A 20,259-nucleotide genomic window follows, 5' to 3' on the forward strand; every position below is an offset into this window, starting at 1 on the left:
CTTTGAGCCCCATTTTCGGCCAATTCCACTGTACTAGTCGACAAAAAACATGAATATTTCACTAGAACTCCATTTTCCCTATCGAATGAGTGCAAGAAACCACCCATTTACCAATTTCAACTATCCAGTACAGTGGTCAGAATTTAGCAACATTCAGTAGTAAGGTTCGACTTACGTCTATTTCGACTTACGACAGGTTTCTCGAAACCGAACTCAGTCATAAGTCGGATGGTACCTGTACTTGTATCCCATATCCTCTTCATACCTCTGTTGAACTGCTCGGTATTATGCCAAATATTATTTATTCTGGGGTATTTAACATGTTTCATGTTATTTATAATGTTTATTATGTCATATTAGATCAACTGTAGTGTAAATCAACGAATGTCTAATGACAAAACGTCAAAACTTTCTGTTCAGGTTGAGAAAACTTAAACAGGAAAACAAAATACATCAGTAATTCACTCGAGATGGGAAAATACTAGTTAGGAAAACATCAACAGGACAACAATACACCATCTCAAATGAACATGATTTCTCTACCTTCCTTAGCCCTTTTAGGGTTTCTGACGTACTAGTACGGCTTACGCACTAGGGTTTTTGACATACTAGTACGCCTAAATTCTAGCGCCCTCAAATCTAGTGAGAGAAAGCTGGTAGGCCTACATATGAAAGAATGGGTCTATGTGGTCAGTGTGCGCAATATAAAAAAATCCTGCAGCACACAGTACGTAATGAGAAAAAAAACTTTGACAGTATTTTTGGTTTAAAACAGTGACTTTGCACTGTATTTTCGTATGGTATTTGTGATGGTATTCTAGCTTTCCTGGTCTCATTTTATAGAATGGAAGACATATTACAGAAATTGAGACGATTTTGATTGGTTTTTCAATGAAAAGTACCTTGAAATTGAGCTCAAAGTAGCAGAAATCTTCGATTTTTGCCAAAGTTCAAAAGTAAACAAATCATGCTATGCGTCCAATACACGTCAACTGGTGAGTCTAATATTCTTTCACAAGTGCGCTGATATGATTTATACCATTTCTACACTAATGCAGTAGTCTACATAACAGTAAATCTTCTATTTTTTTGTGAGAATAAAAATTCAAAGTGGAAAGCAAAAGAATGTAAGAGGGGCCTGGGGACGTGACTAATGAACAGAGGAAATGTTATTTTAGTGCCAGGAATGTCTTTCTTGTTTATTCTGGACCCTATTTGGAAATTGGCATCTTTTGAAATCTGTGTGAAATTGACAAAATTGCTAAATTCTGACCACTTTATTGGATAGTTGAAATTGGTAAATGGATGGTTTCTTGTACTCATTCGATAGAAAAAAATGGAGTTCTCGAAAATAATTATGATTTTTGTCGACTAGTACACTGGAATTGGCCGAAAATAGGGCTCAAAGTGGGCAAAATTGCCAATGCGTAAACATCGTCGAGACTGCTAACTTAGCAAGAGCATAATTCCATAAGTTTTCCATCAAATTTCATACTTTTGGTGTCATTGTGATCTGGAAAAGATTCTCTATCTTTTCATATGAAAAATAATTTTTGTTTTTTTTTGAAAATTTGTCGACCCTGAGAACAAGTCTGGGAGAGGTCCTGTCGACCTTGAAAGGGTTAGAAAAGCTGACATTTCTGTAACAGATTAGAAAAATGTCCTTAACACATATATATGTGTGGTGCATATAGTGTACGTTCCCATTCCATTATTGTGCATTTTTATTTTTTTAACTAGCTAATACCAGCTACATCAAATACTTTTTACTTCCTTTTAATTGCTATTAATTGCTCATAATTTTGTGTTGCAAGTCAAATCTTACTCCTAAATTAATGTTATTCATGGTTGCTACCTGTCCATTTAATTTTGTTTACCACTACTTATTTTAGTCCCTTTTATATTGTGTGTGCAATTGGTGTATATTCCAATTACATTATTTAGCAATTCCCAAAACTATCATTTGCTAACTAGTACCAACTACCTCATATTTTCTTTTACTTTTTATAGTGCAATTAATTGCTCAACTTATTATATATTACAAATCATAGTGACTATCTGTCCATTTAACTTTGTTTACCATTACTTAGTTTAATCCCTTATATATTTTCTCCTTTATTTTAGCTTTAATCCTTTCAGGGTTTCGGCCGTACTAGTACGGCTTACGCACCAGGGTTTTTGACATACTAGTATGCCTAAATTCTACCTCCCTCAAATCTAGTGAGAGAAAGCTGGTAGGCCTACATATGAAAGAATGGGTCTATGTGGTCAGTGTGGGTGGTATAAAAAAATCCTGCAGCACACAGTGCATAATGAGAAAAAAAAACTTTGACCGTGTTTTTGGATTAAAACAGCGACTTTGCACTGTATTTTCATATGGTATTTATTGTTGTATACACCTGGAAAATCCTAGAGGGACTAGTACCGAACTTGCACACGAAAATCACTCACTACGGAAGCAAAAGACTTGGCAGACGAGGCAACATCCCCCCAATGAAAAGCAGGGGTGTCACTAGCACGTTAAGAGACCATACAATAAGTGTCAGGGGCCCGAGACTGTTCAACTGCCTCCCAGCATACATAAGGGGGATTACCAACAGACCCCTGGCAGTCTTCAAGCTGGCACTGGACAAGCACCTAAAGTCGGTTCCTGACCAGCCGGGCTGTAGCTCGTACGTTGGTTTGCATGCAGCCAGCAGCAACAGCCTGGTTGATCAGGCTCTGATCCACCAGGAGGCCTGGTCACAGACCGGGCCGCGGGGGCGTTGACCCCCCGGAACTCTCTCCAGGTAAACTCCAGGTATTCTAGTTTTCCTGGTCTCATTTTATAGAATGGAAGACATATTACAGAAATTGAGATGATTTTGACTGGTTTTACAAAGAAAACTACCTTGAAATTGAGCTCAAAGTAGCAAAAATGTTCGATTTTTACCAAAGTTCAAAAGTAAACAAATTATGCTAAGCGTCCAATACACGTCAACTGGTGAGTCTAATATTCTTTCACAAGTGCGCCGATATTATTTATACCATTTCTACACTAATGCAGTAGTCTGCATAACAGAAAATCTTCTATTTTTTTGTGAGAATAAAAATTCAAAGTGGAAAGCAAAAGAATGTAAGAGGAGCGTGGGGACGTGACTAATGAACAGAGGAAATGTTATTTTAGTGCCAGAAATGTCTTTCTTGTTTATTCTGGATCCAATACATAAATTGGCATCTTTTGAAATTTGTGTGAAATTGGCAAAATTGCTAAATTCTGACCACTGTATTGGATAGTTGAAATTGGTAAATGGGTGGTTTTTTGTAGCGAAAATTTTTCTAGCGAAATAGTTATGATTTTTGTCAACAAGTACACTGGAATTGGCCGAAAATAGGGCTCAAAGTGGGCAAAATCACCGATGCGTAAACATCGTCGAGACTGCTAACTTCACGAGAGCATAATTCCATAAGTTTTCCATCAAATTTCATACTTTTGGTGTCATTATGATCTGGAAAAGATTCTCTATCTTTTCACAAGAAAATAACAATTTTTTTTTTGTTTTTGAAATTTGGCCGACCCTGAGAATAAGTTTCTGAGAGGAAATGTCGACCCTGAAAGGGTTAAATAACTACCTTAGTTCATATATTCACAATTGTAAAGATAATCAAGGTGCTATTCTCAGGTGCTAAAGTGTAATATGTTCATTATTTTACTATTATATTCCCAAGCTCCTTTATTTGTTCACCACAACTTATTTTAGTCCCTTTTATATTTTCTCCTTTAATTTAGCTTTAAACAACTACCTTGGTTCATATATTTACATTTGTTAAAATAATTCAGGTGCTATTTTTTAGCTTTAGAATATTTACTTTGTCTTATACTTAATTCTAACTGTAGATTCACTATAAATCTTATGATTGCAAGCATTGATCCTGATACCAACCTCTTATTGAATGGCTTAAATGAATCAAACAGTAGCTGTAATTACTACACAGAAGAACAATCAAAGGCACTCCTCAGAGCCAACAACAACATAACTGTCTTTAACTACAATGTCAGATCTTTAAGCAAACATTACGATGACCTCACAGCATTACTAAACTCCCTGCATGCCAGTATGTCCATCATTAATCTCACCAAAACCTGGCTAAAGCCTGATACCACACATGTCTATGCCATTCCTGGTTACACAGCCATACACAACTGTAGGCCAGATCAACAAAGGGGTGGCACAGCTATATACTACTCAGACCAACTAGAATGTATCAATAATACATGCACAAGGAATGAACATGGGGAATATATAATAGCTAAATTCAAATCCAAATACCTACAAAAACTTCTTACAGTGATAAACATCTACAGAGTACCACAGTCAAACATTAGCCGTTTTAGTGAAAACCTAGGAAGTATGATAACTGATGCACACATGAATAAAGATCACTTACTAGTCTCAGGTGACTTCAATATAAATCTCCTGCAAGACCAGGACCCACACGTTACTGAATTCACAAACACTATGAGTAACTGTATGTTGCTACCAGCAGTAACAAAACCTACAAGAATTACAGAGACTAGTGTTTCCCTACTAGACAACATCTGGACCAACACCATATCCTCTTTAAAATCAGGCATAATCACATAACTAATCACATAACTAATCTAGGCAAATTACCCCGAGACACTACTAAAGTTACTTTCAGACTTAATGAGGCAGCCATTAATAACTTCACAACAGCAATGACAAACATCGACTGGCACACTGAGCTAGAAATCTATACAGATATTGACGAATGTATTAATAATTTTCTAAAAAAGACCCAATACCTCTATAACAAGCACTGCCCTAAAAAAACTAAACAGATGACAGCTAAGAGACTGAACAGTCCCTGGCAACACCCAGCATCCTCAAATCCATAAATACAAAGCACCTATACGTAAAACAGTACAGAATGGGTCACATAACTCGTCAATCCTAACCAGCCTGATAAGAAGGGCTAAAAAAATTGTATTATGAGAACAGATTATCCAGCTTAACTTGTGATATAAAAAAGACTTGGAAAACCCTATCAGAAATTCTAGGAACAAAAAAGATATCAGGAAATAGCGCAATTGAACTAACAAAACCAGATGAATCCCAACTCCCACCAACTGAAACAGCAAACAGACTCAATGATTTCTTCTCCACCATAGGAAAAAACCTTGCCAATAAAATCCCAAACTCAAATACCCCACCCAATGACTACCTTACTGGCAACTACCCAAACACACTGTTCCTAGCTCCGACTAACCCAACATAAGTCTCCCTTACTATCAACACACTAAAAAACAAGACAGGTGATTTAAATACCTTACCACCCTTCATATACAAAAAAGCGTCGCAAGTGCTGTCACCAATCATTGCAACACTCTTTAACAAATCCATCGAATCCTCTACCTTCCATAGAGTTCTCAAAATAGCCAGGGTCACCCCGATACATAAAGGAGGAGACCAAACAGACTTGAATAACTATAGGCCAATATCCAACTTATACCCTCTCTCTAAAATCTTCGAATCTATTCCTACCTCATCTTTCACAACATACTCAACCCCTGTCAGTTTGGGTTCAGGCCTAATAAAAATACGAATGATGCTATCATACACATGCTAGAACATATATACACTGCACTTGAGAAAAAAGAAGTCCCACTGGGGATCTTCATTGATTTACGTAAAGTTTTTGATACAGTTGACCATGATTTGCTCCACATAAAATTGTCACACTATGGTATAAGAGGGCACTCCCTCAACTACCTAAAGTCATACCTCAGCAACAGAATCCAATATGTGTACACAAATGGAGCAAACTCTTCCGCACAGCCAATTACAGCTGGTGTCCCACAGGGAAGTGCCCTTGGCCCTCTTCTCTTTCTCGTTTACATAAACAACCTACCAAATGCATCGCAACTACACAAACCCACACTATTTGCAGATGACAATACATACGTCTTCTCTCACCCGAGTCCAGTCATGCTAGCCAATACTGTAAATACCGAATTACAGAAAATATCTACCTGGATGATGATTAACAAACTTACTCTCAACATTGACAAAACCTACTTCATTCAGTTTGGTAACAGAGCTACAGATGTCCCTCTTAACATAATGATGAACGGATCACCTATCACAAAGCTCACAGACGGAAAATTCTTAGGAGTCCACCTTGATAATAGACTCAAATTTCAAACACATGTATAACAAATTTCCAAGAAAATTTCCAAGACCGTAGCCATACTATCGAAGATACGGTACTATGTTCCACAGTCAGCCCTCCTGGCCCTATATCACTCACTCATTTACCCCTATCTCACCTATGGAATTTGTGCATGGGGCTCAACAACAATAAACTATCTCAGACCATTAATTACCCAAGAAAAGGCTGCAGTCAGAATAACAAATTCCCACTAAAGGCAGCACACTCCACCAATATTCAAAACTCTAAACCTACTCACCGTACAAAACATCCATACTTATTATTGTACCTACTACATACATAGAACACTTAACTCGGATATAAACCCTCCCCTCAAACATCTCCTTACCAACCTCAACAGAACACATGACCATAACACAAGAGACAGATCACTCTTTGATGTTCCTCGTGTCCATCTCACACTATGCAAAAACTCAATGCACATAAAAGGCCCTAAAATCTGGAATTCATTACCTGTAAATATAAAAGAAACACTGTCTGTTTATAAATTCAAGTCTCTTCTTAAAAATCACTTACTCACCTACAACTAAATAAATACTGAATAACTGTATCTCATAAATGTTTAACCAGTGACACTATTAAACTTTGTTTTTTTAATTGTATTATCTAATGGAATACTCCATTCTACTGAAAGCCCAGCAACTCAGCAAATGACCATATGATCTGTCTTTGAAATACACATTTGTGCTTAATTGTTATTTGCTTACTTTCTTTTTTACCACTGAATATATCATTGCTTAGTTAATCTTAAGTTAATTTTAAGCCTGCCTATAATGCTCTGCATACAAGGGGCTTTTGGCCTGTTACACTTAACCACTGTATTTCTTTGTACATCTATGTATCATGTCGAAATTAAAACTAAATAAATAAATAAATAAATAAATATTAGCGTAATAATAAAGTATATTCTGCTGCATCATGAGACTGAGCTCATGGCAACCAACAGTGGCTTCAAAGCCACGTTATCTTTAATGGACAATGTACTGTGTAAGTGCTTTGCACAACGAAAAGCATTTATTTTATTCATTGGAACCATGGCTAGGGCTAAAAGTAAGCGGGTTATAACAATAAATGGAGAAAAAGAAATTAAAATGACTTATGCAGCAAGCAGCGCCACGAAACAGTGACAGCAGGTTAGTATGGCGACCCTGGAAATTTGAAATTATGCTAGCCAAAATTAGTGCCGAATAACTGAAGGAACTGAATAACTGATTGCCGGATTTGTGATGGCGGACCTGTACTACATTGTAGTATAAATACCTGCACAAAACTATACTGCCTTACACCATACTGTAGCATTCTCATACTGTAAACTACTTTCACCAACACTCAATATTATATTCCAATAATATAACTTAAATATTTACTATTGATATACACAGCCTACAAAATATTTTCAAATTGTCTCAGTGTATGTCCCAAGATTGTAACTTGAGTAAACTTACTGTCTGCTTTAAATAAAAACAGATGTACAACTTAAACAAACTATGATCAATTACTCTAGTATTAAATAGTCTGTAAGACATTAATTTAGTCTGCCCATAATGCCGTGGCATGATAGTGGCTCTCTTGGCACTGCAGCTCATTACTGTAATTACAGAATCTCAATGTAAACTTGCAAGGAAATAAAAATTGTATTGTATTGTTCTACATTGGGGAAAATAACTTTTTATTAGACAAAAGAAGAAAACTTATAAAACAGATAATGAATTTAGGAAAAATATACAACATGGGTTATACCAGTAACACCAACAAAAAAAAACTGGTGTTATCTAGCAATCAACAAGTCGATGTTGCAAATTCTAGGAGAGAGTATATCATTCAGCAAGTCAGTGTTGCAACTTCCAGGAGAGAACGTGCCAATCAATAAGTCAATGTTGCAACTTCCAGGAGAGAATATAACAATCAATAAGTTAATGTTACAACTTCCAGGAGAGAATATAACAATCAACAAGTCAATGTTACAACTTACAGGAGAGAATATAACAATCATCAAGTCAATGTTACAACTTACAGGAGAGAATATAACAATCAACAAGTCAATGTTACAACTTCCAGAGAGAATGTAGAAAGAAAAAAAAGGTTTATTGCTTCATTAATGAAGTCAATGAAATATGGTCAGTATTTTCCACACACTTTTTTTATGACACACTAAGTGTTTTCCACCCACTTTATGACACACTGCAAGGGCAAACTTACTGTGAAAATTCCATCTTGTGAGCATGAGTGACTGAGCGCAGACCAGCATGGTGATGCTGTGGCCAGTGTTTCATGATGATCTCTTCCAGAGATGCTCGGTAACAGTGAACCTAAAACACAACCATCCTTATTAAAAACAGAACACTCATACAACACTGATTTCTTCACAATGATCTCTTCCAGAGATGCTCAGTAACAGTGAACCTAAAACAAAACTATCCTGTAACAAATGGTTATAGCTATGACCATAAGTTTTAACCCTTTCAGGGTTTCGGCCGTACTAGTACGGCTTACGCACAAGGGTTTTTGACATACTAGTACGCCTAAATTCTAGCGCCCTCAAATCTAGTGAGAGAAAGCTGGTAGGCCTACATATGAAAGAATGGGTCTATGTGGTCAGTGTGCGTGGTATAAAAAAAATCCTGCAGCACACAGTGCGTAATGAGAAAAAAAAAACTTTGACCGTGATTTTGGATTAAAACAGCGACTTTGCACTGTATTTTCGTATGGTATTTATTGTTATATTCTAGTTTTCTTGGTCTCATTTTATAGAATGGAAGACATATTACAGAAATTGAGATGATTTTGACTGGTTTTACAAAGAAAACTACCTTGAAATTGCGCTCAAAGTAGCAGAAATGTTCGATTTTTACCAAAGTTCAAAAGTAAGCAAATCATGCTATGCGTCCAATACACGTCAACTGGTGAGTCTAATATTCTTTCACAAGTGCGCTGATAATATTTATACCATTTCTACACCAATGCAGTAGTCTGCATAACAGTAAATCTTTTATTTTTTTTTTTTGAGAATAAAAATTCAAAGTGGGGCATGGGGATGTGACTAATGAACAGAGGAAATCTTATTTTAGTGCCAGGAATGTCTTTCTTGCTTATTCTGGACCCCATTTGGAAATTGGCATCTTTTGAAATTTGTTTGAAATTGGCAAAATTGCTAAATTCTGACCACTGTATTGGATAGTTGAAATCGGTAAATGGGTGGTTTCTTGTACTCATTCGATAGAAAAAATGGAGTTCTAGCAAAATAGTTATGATTTTTGTTGGCAAGTACACTGGAATTGGCCGAAAATAGGGCTCAAAGTGGGCAAAATCGCTAATGCGTAAACATCGTCGAGACCGTTAACTTCGCGAGAGCATAATTCCCTAAGTTTTCCATCAAATTTCATACTTTTGGTGTCATTATGATCAGGAAAAGATTCTCTATCTTTTCATTAGAAATAATAATTTTTTTTTTTTGAAATTTGGCCGACCCTGAGAACAAGTCTCTGAGAGGGCCTGTCGACCCTGAAAGGGTTAAAGGAGTGGACTAGTAAGCCAGAGGAAGGCCTCAGTCAGATGACTAAAAGCTCCAACGGCGGGTCATCATCTGACTATGACCCGTATCAGGAAACATTTGTCCTGTTTCCTGGCGAACCTTACCTGACCTAACAACCATCCTTATTAATAATAGAACACCCATACAATATTCTCCTCCTGAGGTAAGGTGACCACCCAAAAAAAAAAAAAAAAAAAAAAAAAAAAAAGGAAGCACATTCATCATCATTCATACATTTGCTGTCTTGCCAAAATTGTGTTTACATTACAGTCTAGTTGACCATGATTTCATATCAGAAAAGATAATAAACTCTTTATAATGGACCCCAATATAACAGACTTCAAAAATTATGGGCAAAATCCACTGAGTAAATTGTACTTTTAACTCCATTATTATCAATGTTTATTGCAGTAAATTGTGCATACTCAACTAAATTAGGTGCACAGTAGAATACTCTAGTGCTATTGTTTAACATTATTATGATTTAACAAAAACTTGGACAATTTTCCCTGTTGGCCTGTTCTGTCAACATGTAGGAAGCCAGCATGTGGGAAGCCTTTACTTTACACCATGATTCCATCAGCAGTGACCTTTATTAAGTCTTTATAAAGCTCAATATAGAGGGAATATTTTGAAAAACTGTTAAATGTTGATGAAGATCGAGAGGCTGTGATTTCATGCATTGGGTAGGGAGGTAAAACATATTGCAGGAGTGAGGAAGAGCCAATTGTGAGTGTGGAGGCGTGTGAGGCAGTGGATAGAATAAAAGAGGGTAAAGCAGCTGGAATTGATGGGATCAAGACAGAAATGTTAGAAGCATGCATGGAGTTTTGAAATGGTTGGTGCTTATATTTAACAGATGTATGGAAGAGGGTAAGGTACCTAGGGATTGGCAGAGAGCATGCATACAGTGGAACCTCGACTTATGAGTGCCCCAACATATGAGTTTTTTGAGTTACGAGCCGTTGCTCGGTCAATTTTTTGCTATGAGTTACGAGCCAAAATTCGAGTTATGAGAGAGCTTCAGAATGCCACCACTAGTTGGTGCAGTGAATGCCACAACATCCACTCAGCAGTGCATATGTTTACCTTGCTGTGGAAGCATTTCTCTTGTGCTGTGTATGCATTTGGTGCAGTTATTTTGCCAAATTTCTTTTTTACAACCATGGGTCCTAAGAAAGTAAGTGCAAAGGACAGTGCTGAGAAGAAAAAGAGGATGATGTCCATTGAATTAAAGAATGAAATCATAGATAAACATGAGCAAGGTGAGAGGGTTGTGGATTTGGCCAGGCAGTACCAGCGAAGTACTTCTACGACATGTACAATACTAAAGCACAAGGAATCGATAAAGGCTATAGCACCAGCCAAGCGATAAAGTGTAGCATTAAGAGTGTAGCAATTAAGTTCAGCAATGAAGTGAAGCATTAACCCCTTGACTGTCGCAATCCCAAATTCTGAGGTGTCTCCTGGAGTCACAAAATTTCCGAAAAAAAAAAATTCTTGTGAAATGATAGAGAATCTTTTCCCAATTGTAATGACACCAAAAGAACGAAATTTGATGGAAAACTGACGGAATTACGCTCTCACAAAGTTAGTGATCTCGGCGATATTTATGAATCAGCGATTTCGCCCACTTTGAGCCCTATTTTCGGCTAATTCCATTGTTCCAGTCGACCAAACTCATTGCTATTTCTTTAGAACTTCATTTTTTCTATTGACTGAGTACAAGAAAATGCCCATTTACCGATTTCAACTACCCAATAGCGTGGTCAGAAATTTGCAATCTGGCCAATTTTACGAAAATTAAAAAATACGACAATTTCAAAATAAAGTCCAGAATGAACAATGCAGACATTCCTGGCTCTAAAATAACATTTTCTTTGTTCATCAGTCACGTCTCCAGGCCCCTCTGATATTACTCTTGCTTTCTATTTTGAATTTTTATTCAAACAAAAAATAGAAGATTTACTGTTATGCAGACTACTGCAATATTGTAATAATTGTATAAATAATGTCAACCCATTCATGACTGCATATTAGAATGCCTAGTTGGACATTTATTGGAAAATGGCATCATTTGTTTACTTTTGAACATGGGCAAAAATTGAACATTTCCCCTACTTTGAGCTCCATTTCAAGGTTCTTATCATAGTAAAACCAATCAAAATCACCTCTATTTCTATAATATGTCTTCCATTCTATCAAATGAGTCCAAGAAAACGAGAATATAACTATAAATACTATACGAAAATAGACCACAAAGTCAGCATTTTAATTAAAAAAAAACGGTCGGATTTTTTTTTCTCATTATGCACTGCGTGCTGCAGGATTTTTTTTATATGGTGCACACTGACCACACAGACCCATTCTCTCACATGTGGGCCTACCAGCTTTCTCCTGCTCGATTTGAAGCCGCTAAAATTTACGAGTGTATATATATATCAAAAACGGTGGCTCGTAAGACGTATACATATACGACCGAAACAATCAAAGGGTTAAGAGTGTAGCAAGTAGCCGATCTTTTCCACCCTCCACCTCCAACTCCACCCTCCACCTCCACCTCCACCCTCCACCAGCATCACCAGCATCTGTTCTCCAAGGTAAATATGTACACTTTATAAAACCAGTTTATTTCTTTACATTCTCAATTATGTTTTATTGTTTTTATACAATATTTCTTATTTATAAATACAGTAATACCCCAGTTTTTGTCCTTAATCCATTCCAGAAGGTTGGCGGAAATCCGATATGGACGAAAAACGAAGTAATATTTCCCATAGGAAATACAGTGGACTCTCAGTTAATGATTTTAATCCATTCCAGAGAGCTTGTCCATAACCGATTTTACCGTTATCCAATTTAATTTTCCCCATAAGAAATAATGGAAATCCAATTAATCCGTTCCTTCTGTCAGGAAGCTTCACAGAATAGTACTACTGTACAATATGACGCTATTGTCAACTCTACGGCTTATTTATCTATCACAATTCATCTAATATGACATAATAAATAATAATAATATTCCCTCTATCTTCCCAATACCTCTAACTCCCCATTTAATAACTCTCCTCTCCTATTTTTAACTGAATATAATTATATTTGTAGAGAAGAATTAAGCTCAACAATCTGCTTGCTTGCTTGCCTGTCTGCTTGCCCTGATCTACACTGAGGAATGCTTGCCAGGATGATGGCTTAGGTGGGGCTCTTCAAGTGAAGTCACATAATACCATGTAATGGATAGAGGCCCACATATATAGTGGACACTATGTAGTACAGACTAGAGTACATATTACTTACAAGTTTTAATTCCTTGGAACAAAATAAAAGCACCACCTTGAGATTCTCTGCTCCGAGCCTGAGTCGGCTGATGTACATTTCTATGGCATGGCAGGCAACTTCCCGGGCCTGGTAGCTCAGCATGAAGCCAGGCAGGGAACAAACAAACTTACTCAGAGGATAACCAGGATAATCCATTTCATCACTGCAAAAAACAAGTTGGGAACATCATTATACATGACAATTTTATTATCTTGAAAGACAATCTATTTTTAACACATCAGCCATCTCTCACTGAAGTAGAGAGACCTGAAAAAAACAGGAAGCACTTTCACTCTCATTCAAATAATCACTGACTTGCTAGAAGTGAAACCATACCATGGGCGGGATTGAACACGCGGTCAGAGAGTCTAAAAGCTCCAGACCGTCGCGTTAGCCACTGGACCAGCTAGCCACAATAAGATTCGTTCAACTAGGTATATTTCTACACCATAGGAAGGTTAGCATAGGGACCACTGTGACCACAAATGCAAGTTTTTACAGATGAATCTCCAGCTAGCGTGGCCGTGATGAACTCTAGCTCAAGTCCCCTCACTGCCGTCAACTTGCATTTGTGGTCACAGTGGTGCCTATGCTAACCTTCCTATGGTGTAGAAATATACCTAGTTGGACGAATCTTGTTGTGGCTAGCTGGTCCAGTGGCTAACGCGACGGTCTGGAGTTTTGAGACTCTGTGACTGCGGGTTCAATCCCGCCCGTGGTATGGTTTGTTTGCAATCGTGTCATTACGATTTCGTGAGTCTTGCTAGAAGTGTGCTGACATAGCAGTTGAGATGGTTCTCCAAACTACGACACCCTCACTCCTCCCTCAGAGTGCAGGCACTGTACAGTGGACCATCGGGTAATGGCATTAACCCTTTCAGGGTCCGTCCCGTAGATCTAAGGCTTTACGTTCAGGGTACAAACTGTAGATCTACGCCATGAGCTCAGCTCACTCTGATAAGCTGTGAGTGGTAAATTTGGGCCTAGATATGAGAGAATACATCTATGTGGTATGTGTGCATCACATAAAATAAATCCTGCTGCACACGGTGTATGAGAGAAAAAAAACTGAAACCGTGATTTTTTATTAAAACAGCGACTTTGTAGTGTTTTTTCATATGTTTTTTATAGTTGCATTTGTGATTTCTTGGTCTCATTTGATAGAATGGAAGACATATTACAGAAATGGAGATGATTTTGATTGGTTTTTAGTACTGGAAATGGCTTGAAACTGAGCTCAAATTAGCGGAAATGTTAAATTTTTGTCGATGTTCAAGAGTAAACAAACGACCTCACACGTCTAATACACACCAGCTGGTGGGTCTAATATACATTCACAAATGTGATGATGATATTAATGAACAGAGGAAATGTTAGTTTAGTGCCAGGAATGCCTGCATTGTTTATTCTGGACCCTATTTTGAAATTGGGATATTTTGAACTTTGTGTTAAATTGGCCAAATTACCTATTTCCAATCACTTTATTATGTAGCTGAAACAGTTGACTGGGCGATTTCTTGTGCTCAATCGATAGAATAGAAGTAATACTAGTGAAATAGCTAAGAATTTGGTCGACTGGAATAATATAATTGGCCTAAAATGGGAGTGAAAGTCGGCAAAATCGCCGATTCGTAAATATCGCTGACACATCAAAATTCGTGAGCACATAATTTCATCAATTTTTCATCAAAATTCGTACTTTTTGTTTTGTTACCTTCAGAAAAAGATTCTCTACCATTTCATAAGAAAAAATAACATTTTTTGGGGGGAAAATTCTTGGAGACTGGTGCACCCTTTGAAATTTGGCCTCTGGACCCAGAAAGGGTTAATCCATTCCAGAGAGCTTGTCTTTAACCGATTTTTTCGTTATCTGAATTAATTTTCCCCATAAGAAATAATGGAAATCCAATTAATCTGCTCCAGACCCCCAAAGTATTAAACAAAATAATTTTTTTACATGAAATATACATTTCCCTACACAGAAAACAATGAGACATGCAAAATAAACAATACTGAAATGACACTTACCTTTATTAATGATGTACTGATGAGTGATGAGATGAGAGGGCAGCAGAGGATGGAGGAGTTTACAATTGTTTGGAAGGGAAATCCCCTTCCATAAAGACTTCAGGTAACAAGTCCTTTTCTGGGGTTACCTCCCTTCTTTGTTTTTTAATGCCACTAGGACCAGCTTGAAGAGTCACTGGACCCCTGTCACACCAAAAATCTGTCCAGTGAGCTCTGTTTCTGGCATCTCTTTAAGATTTCCCTAAAATGGGACACAACATTGCCGTTGTAGATGTTGCCAGCACGGCATGCAACAGCTGTATCAAGGTGATGTTCATCCATAAATGTTTGCACATAAGAAAGCAGGAACACTGCAGCAGGCCTGTTGGCCCATACTAGGCAGGTCCTTCACAAACCATCCCACTAACAGAATCGTATTTGCCCAGGCCAATTTTCAATGCTTCCCAAGCAATAAGCTTTGATAATTCTATTCACTCATGCGCAAGTCCAATCAAATCAAATCGTGTGTGTGGGGAAGTACCCTGGCTGGTATGTGGGGAAGTACCCTGGCTGGTATGTGGGGAAGTACCCTGGCTGGTATGTGGGGAAGTACCCTGGCTGGTATGTGGGGAAGTACCCTGGCTGGTATGTGGAGAAGTACCCTGGCTGGTATGTGAGGAAGTACCCTGGCCGGTATGTGGGGAAGTTCCATGGCTGGTGTATGGGAAGTATCCTGGCTGGTATGTGGGGAAGTACCCTGGCTGGTGTGTGGGAAGTACCCTCGTTGGTGTACATAAGAAAGCAGATACACTGCAGCAGACCTGTTGGCCCATACTACCACCCTCTACCACTAACACTTTCGTATCTTTCTACAAACTTTTTCTTGAATTCTAAAGTGTTTCTCACCCTCTTTCCCACAGGGCGGACACTAGAAGCTTTCTTTGAGCCCATGGTAGCTTATTTAGCAGTTACAAGCACTAACAACATGGAATAATACAAAATATATAGCATGCACATGTGGAATCGTCCTCACTGGCTTGTAAACAATGGCACACTGGCTGTACAGGTGCTCATTCTGTGTGGACACGTTCGGGACTGATGTCCTTAACCGAGTTCTTTTCTGATAACCGAGCCAATATTTTGATGCAAAAATGTGTTGCTATCTGATTTTTTCATTATCCGATGATGTTGTTACCCGAGGGTTCACTGTACAGTGGACCCCCACCTCACGATATTAATCCGTTCCTGAGAGCTCATTGTATGCCGAAATTATCCTAAGGTGAATTAATTTTCCCCATAAGAAATAATGGAAATCAAATTAATCCGTGCAAGACACCACAAAGTATGAAAAAAAATTTTTTTACCACATGAAATATTAATTTTAATAAACACAAACTGACACTTACCTTTATTGAAGATCTGGTGATGATTGATGGGATGGGAGGAGGGGAGAGTGTGGGAGTTGTTAATGATTAGAAGGGAAATCCCCTTCCATTAAGACTTTAGGTAGCACGTCCTTTTCCGGGGTTACTTCCCTTCTTCTTTTAATGCCACTAGGACCAGCTTGAGAGTCACTGGACCTCTGTCGCATAACATATCTGTCCATAGAGCTCTATACCTCTCGTTCCTTTATTATTTGTCTAAAGTGGTTCACAATATTGTCATTGTAATCATCACCAGCATGGCTTGCAATAGCTGTGTGAGGGTGATTTTCATCCATAAAGGTTTGCACTTCAAGCCACTTTGCACACATTTCCTTAATCTTTGAAGTAGGCAACTTCTTCAATTTCTCTCTCCCCTCCTCCGAAGCAGTTTCCTTAGGTCTGGCCTCTTGCTGTTGAAGATGATCTTGCAGCTCATCAGTGGTTAGTTCTTCATTGTCCTCCTCCACCAACTCTTCCACATCCTCCCCACTAACCTCCAACCCCAAGGACTTCCCCAATGCCACAATTGATTCCACAACTGGCATACGCTTTTCAGGGTTAGCCTCAAATCCTTCAAAATCCCTTTTGTCTACACATTCTTGCCACAGTTTCTTCCAAGCAGAGTTCAAGGTCCTCTTAGTCACTCCCTCCCAAGCCTTACCTATAAGGTTTACACAATTGAGGATGCTAAAGTGATCTTTCCAAAACTCTCTTAGAGTCAATCGAGTGTCTGAGGTCACTTCAAAGCACTTTTGAAACATAGCTTTTGTGTAGAGCTTTTTGAAGTATGAAATGACCTGCTGGTCCATGGGCTGCAGGAGAGGAGTGGAATTACGAGGCAAAAACTTGACCTTAATGAAGCTCATGTCCCCAGAAAGTCGTTCTCCCAAGTCTAAAGGATGACCAGGAGCATTGTCTAATACCAGGAGGCACTTAAGGTCCAATTTCTTTTCCATTAGGTAATTTTTCACATTGGGGGCAAATGCATGGTGTAACCAGTCATAGAAAAAGTCCCTAGTGACCCATGCCTTACTGTTTGCCCTCCACAGCACACACAAATTAGCCTTGAGGACATAGTTCTGCCTGAACACTCTGGGAGTTTCAGAGTGATACACCAATAAAGGCTTCACTTTGCAATCACCACTAGCATTAGCACACATCAAGAGAGTAAGCCTGTACTTCATAGGCTTATGCCCTGGGAGTGCCTTTTCGTCCTGAGTAATGTAGGTCCTGTTTGACATTTTCTTCCAAACAGGCCTGTTTCGTCACAATTAAACACTTGTTCAGGTTTCAGTCCTTCACTGTCTATGTACTCCTTGAATTCCTTCACATATTTTTCAGCCGCTTTTTGGTCCAAACTGGCAGCCTCACCATGCCTTATCACACTATGTATGCCACTACGATTCTTAAATCTCTCAAACCAACCTTTGCTGGCCTTAAATTCACTCACATCACCACTAGTTGCAGGCCTTTTTCTAATTAAATCGTCATGCAACTTCCTAGCCTTTTCACATATGATCGCTTGAGAGATGGTATCTCCTGCTATCTGTTTTTCGTTTATCCACACCAATAACAGTCTCTCAACATCTTCGAGTACTTGCAATATCTATACTTGCAATGTCTGGATTAAAACAGCAAATTTGCACTATATTTTCGTATGGTATTTATCGTTGTATCCTAGTCTTCCTGGTCTCATTGTATAGAATGGAAGACATATTACAGAAATTGAGATGATTCTGACTGGTTTTACAATGAAAAGTACCTTGAAATTGAGCTCAAAGTAGCAGAAATGTTCGATTTTTACCAAAGTTCAAAAGTAAACAAATTATGCTAAGCGTCCAATACATGTCAACTGGCGAGTCTAATATTGTTTCACAAGTGCGCCGATATTATTTATACCATTTCTACACTAATGCAATAGTCTGCATAACAGTAAATCTTCTATTTTTTGTGAGAATAAAAATTCAAAGTGGAAGGCAAAATAAATGTAAGAGGGGCCTGGGGACGTGACTAATGAACAGAGAAAATGTTATTTTAGTGCCAGGAATGTCTTTCTTGTTTATTCTGGACCCTATTTGGAAATTGGCATCTTTTGAAATTTGTGTGAAATTGGCAAAATTGCTTAATTCTGACCACTGTATTGGATAGTTGAAATAGGTAAATTGGTGTTTTCTTGTACTCATTCGATAGAAAAAATGTAGTTCTAGCAAAATAGTTATGATTTTTGTCGACAAGTGCACTGGAATTGGCTGAAAATAGAGCTCAAAGTGGGCAAAATGGCCAATGGGTAAACATCGTCGAGACTGCTAACTTCGAGAGAGCATAATTCCATAAATTTTCCATCAAATTTCATGCTTTTGGTGTCATTATGATCGGGAAAAGATTCTCTATCTTTTCCTAAGAAAAAATAGTTTTTTTTTTTTTGGAAATTTGGCTGACCCTGAGAACAAGTCTCTGAGAGGGCCTGTCGACCCTGAAAGGGTTAAAATTTGGGGACCCTGAGAACAAGTCTTGGAGAGGGCCTGGGGACCCTGAAAGGGTTAAGAACCTTGAAAAAAGCTCATCATGATCAGGCGACTTATTTTGCTTCAAATGGTCTACCTGTCATTTTGCTAATGACTGTGATATTACATAATTTATCTTCTTCAAGCCCACAAAAAACCTAATTATGTATTGGGATATTATCAGTGTCTTCCTGAGTGAAAACCAAGAGAAAATAATTATTAAAAATAGAGCACATTTCATTCTCTTTGTCAGTAAGATACCCATAGTTATTTTTAACAGGACCTATCTTATCTCTAACTTTTGTTCTATACACAAGAAAAAAACTTTTTGGGTTAGTTTTCAAATGCCTAACAACTTTAATTCTATTCCACTTCCCCATGGAGACAAGAGGAAATAAACAAGAACAAGAATTAGTAAGAAAATAGAAGAAAACACAGAGGAGTGTGTGTATATATATGTTTGTATTTGTATATGGCATGTTACCTAATTGTAAGTAGAAGCAGCAATGGGCTTATTTCTTGAGTAGCATTGAAAATTGGGTTGGGCAAACATTTTCTTAGTGAGATGGATTGTGAAGGACCTGCCTAGTATGGGCCATCAGGTCTGCTGCAGTGTTCCTCCTTTCTTATGTTCCTATGTTCTAACCCTCTCCCCTCCTCCCATCTTCCATACACCAACAAGAGTCTACAATGAAGTGTGATATTATTGTTTTATACTCAATTTTATCATTCTTATGTTAATACTTTTGGGTGTCTGAAACGGATTAATTGGATTTACATTATTTCTCACGGGAAAAATGAATTCAGAATCGTCAGATTCGGGTTAATCACTCTCTCTGGAACGGATTAATTATGATAACCGGGGGGTCCATTGTACCTAAATACACATTTTCTAGTTTAGTATGATTATTTAGAAATGAAAAGAAAAACTGGAAAGTTGTCACTGTTTTGCTCTGCTGAATTACTAGTAAAATAAACACACATTTTCACATGTGTACACAGGCAGTGCAGTAAGTACTCTGTGGAACATAGTTGATTTTGGGGGATAACTAAATTTGAGCTGGGTAGTAGGTTGGTAGACAGCAACCGCCCAGGGAGGTACTGCCATCCTATCAGATGAGTGTAAAACGGAAGCCTGTAATTGTTTTACATGATGGACTGCTGGTGTCTTTTTTCTGTCTCACGAACATGCAAAGTTTCAGGTATGTCTTGCTACATCTACTTACACTTAGGTCACATT

The 20,259-nt window shown here is 38.0% G+C and overlaps 1 protein-coding gene across 1 annotated transcript in view; it reads right to left on the bottom strand.

The window, feature by feature from the left end:
* LOC128701484 (methyltransferase-like protein 25B) overlaps positions 1-20,259 on the bottom strand; it is a gene marked incomplete at its 5' end in the record, with an annotated part of 360,140 nt that overhangs the window by 304,564 nt on the left and 35,317 nt on the right. The window contains 2 exon segments of the mRNA XM_070101757.1: positions 8,434-8,543; positions 13,100-13,247. Of these exon segments, the coding sequence (XP_069957858.1) occupies positions 8,434-8,543; positions 13,100-13,247 (258 nt within the window).

The sequence above is a fragment of the Cherax quadricarinatus genome, chromosome 78 (assembly GCF_038502225.1).
Source record: "Cherax quadricarinatus isolate ZL_2023a chromosome 78, ASM3850222v1, whole genome shotgun sequence".
Lineage (NCBI taxonomy): Eukaryota > Metazoa > Arthropoda > Malacostraca > Decapoda > Parastacidae > Cherax > Cherax quadricarinatus.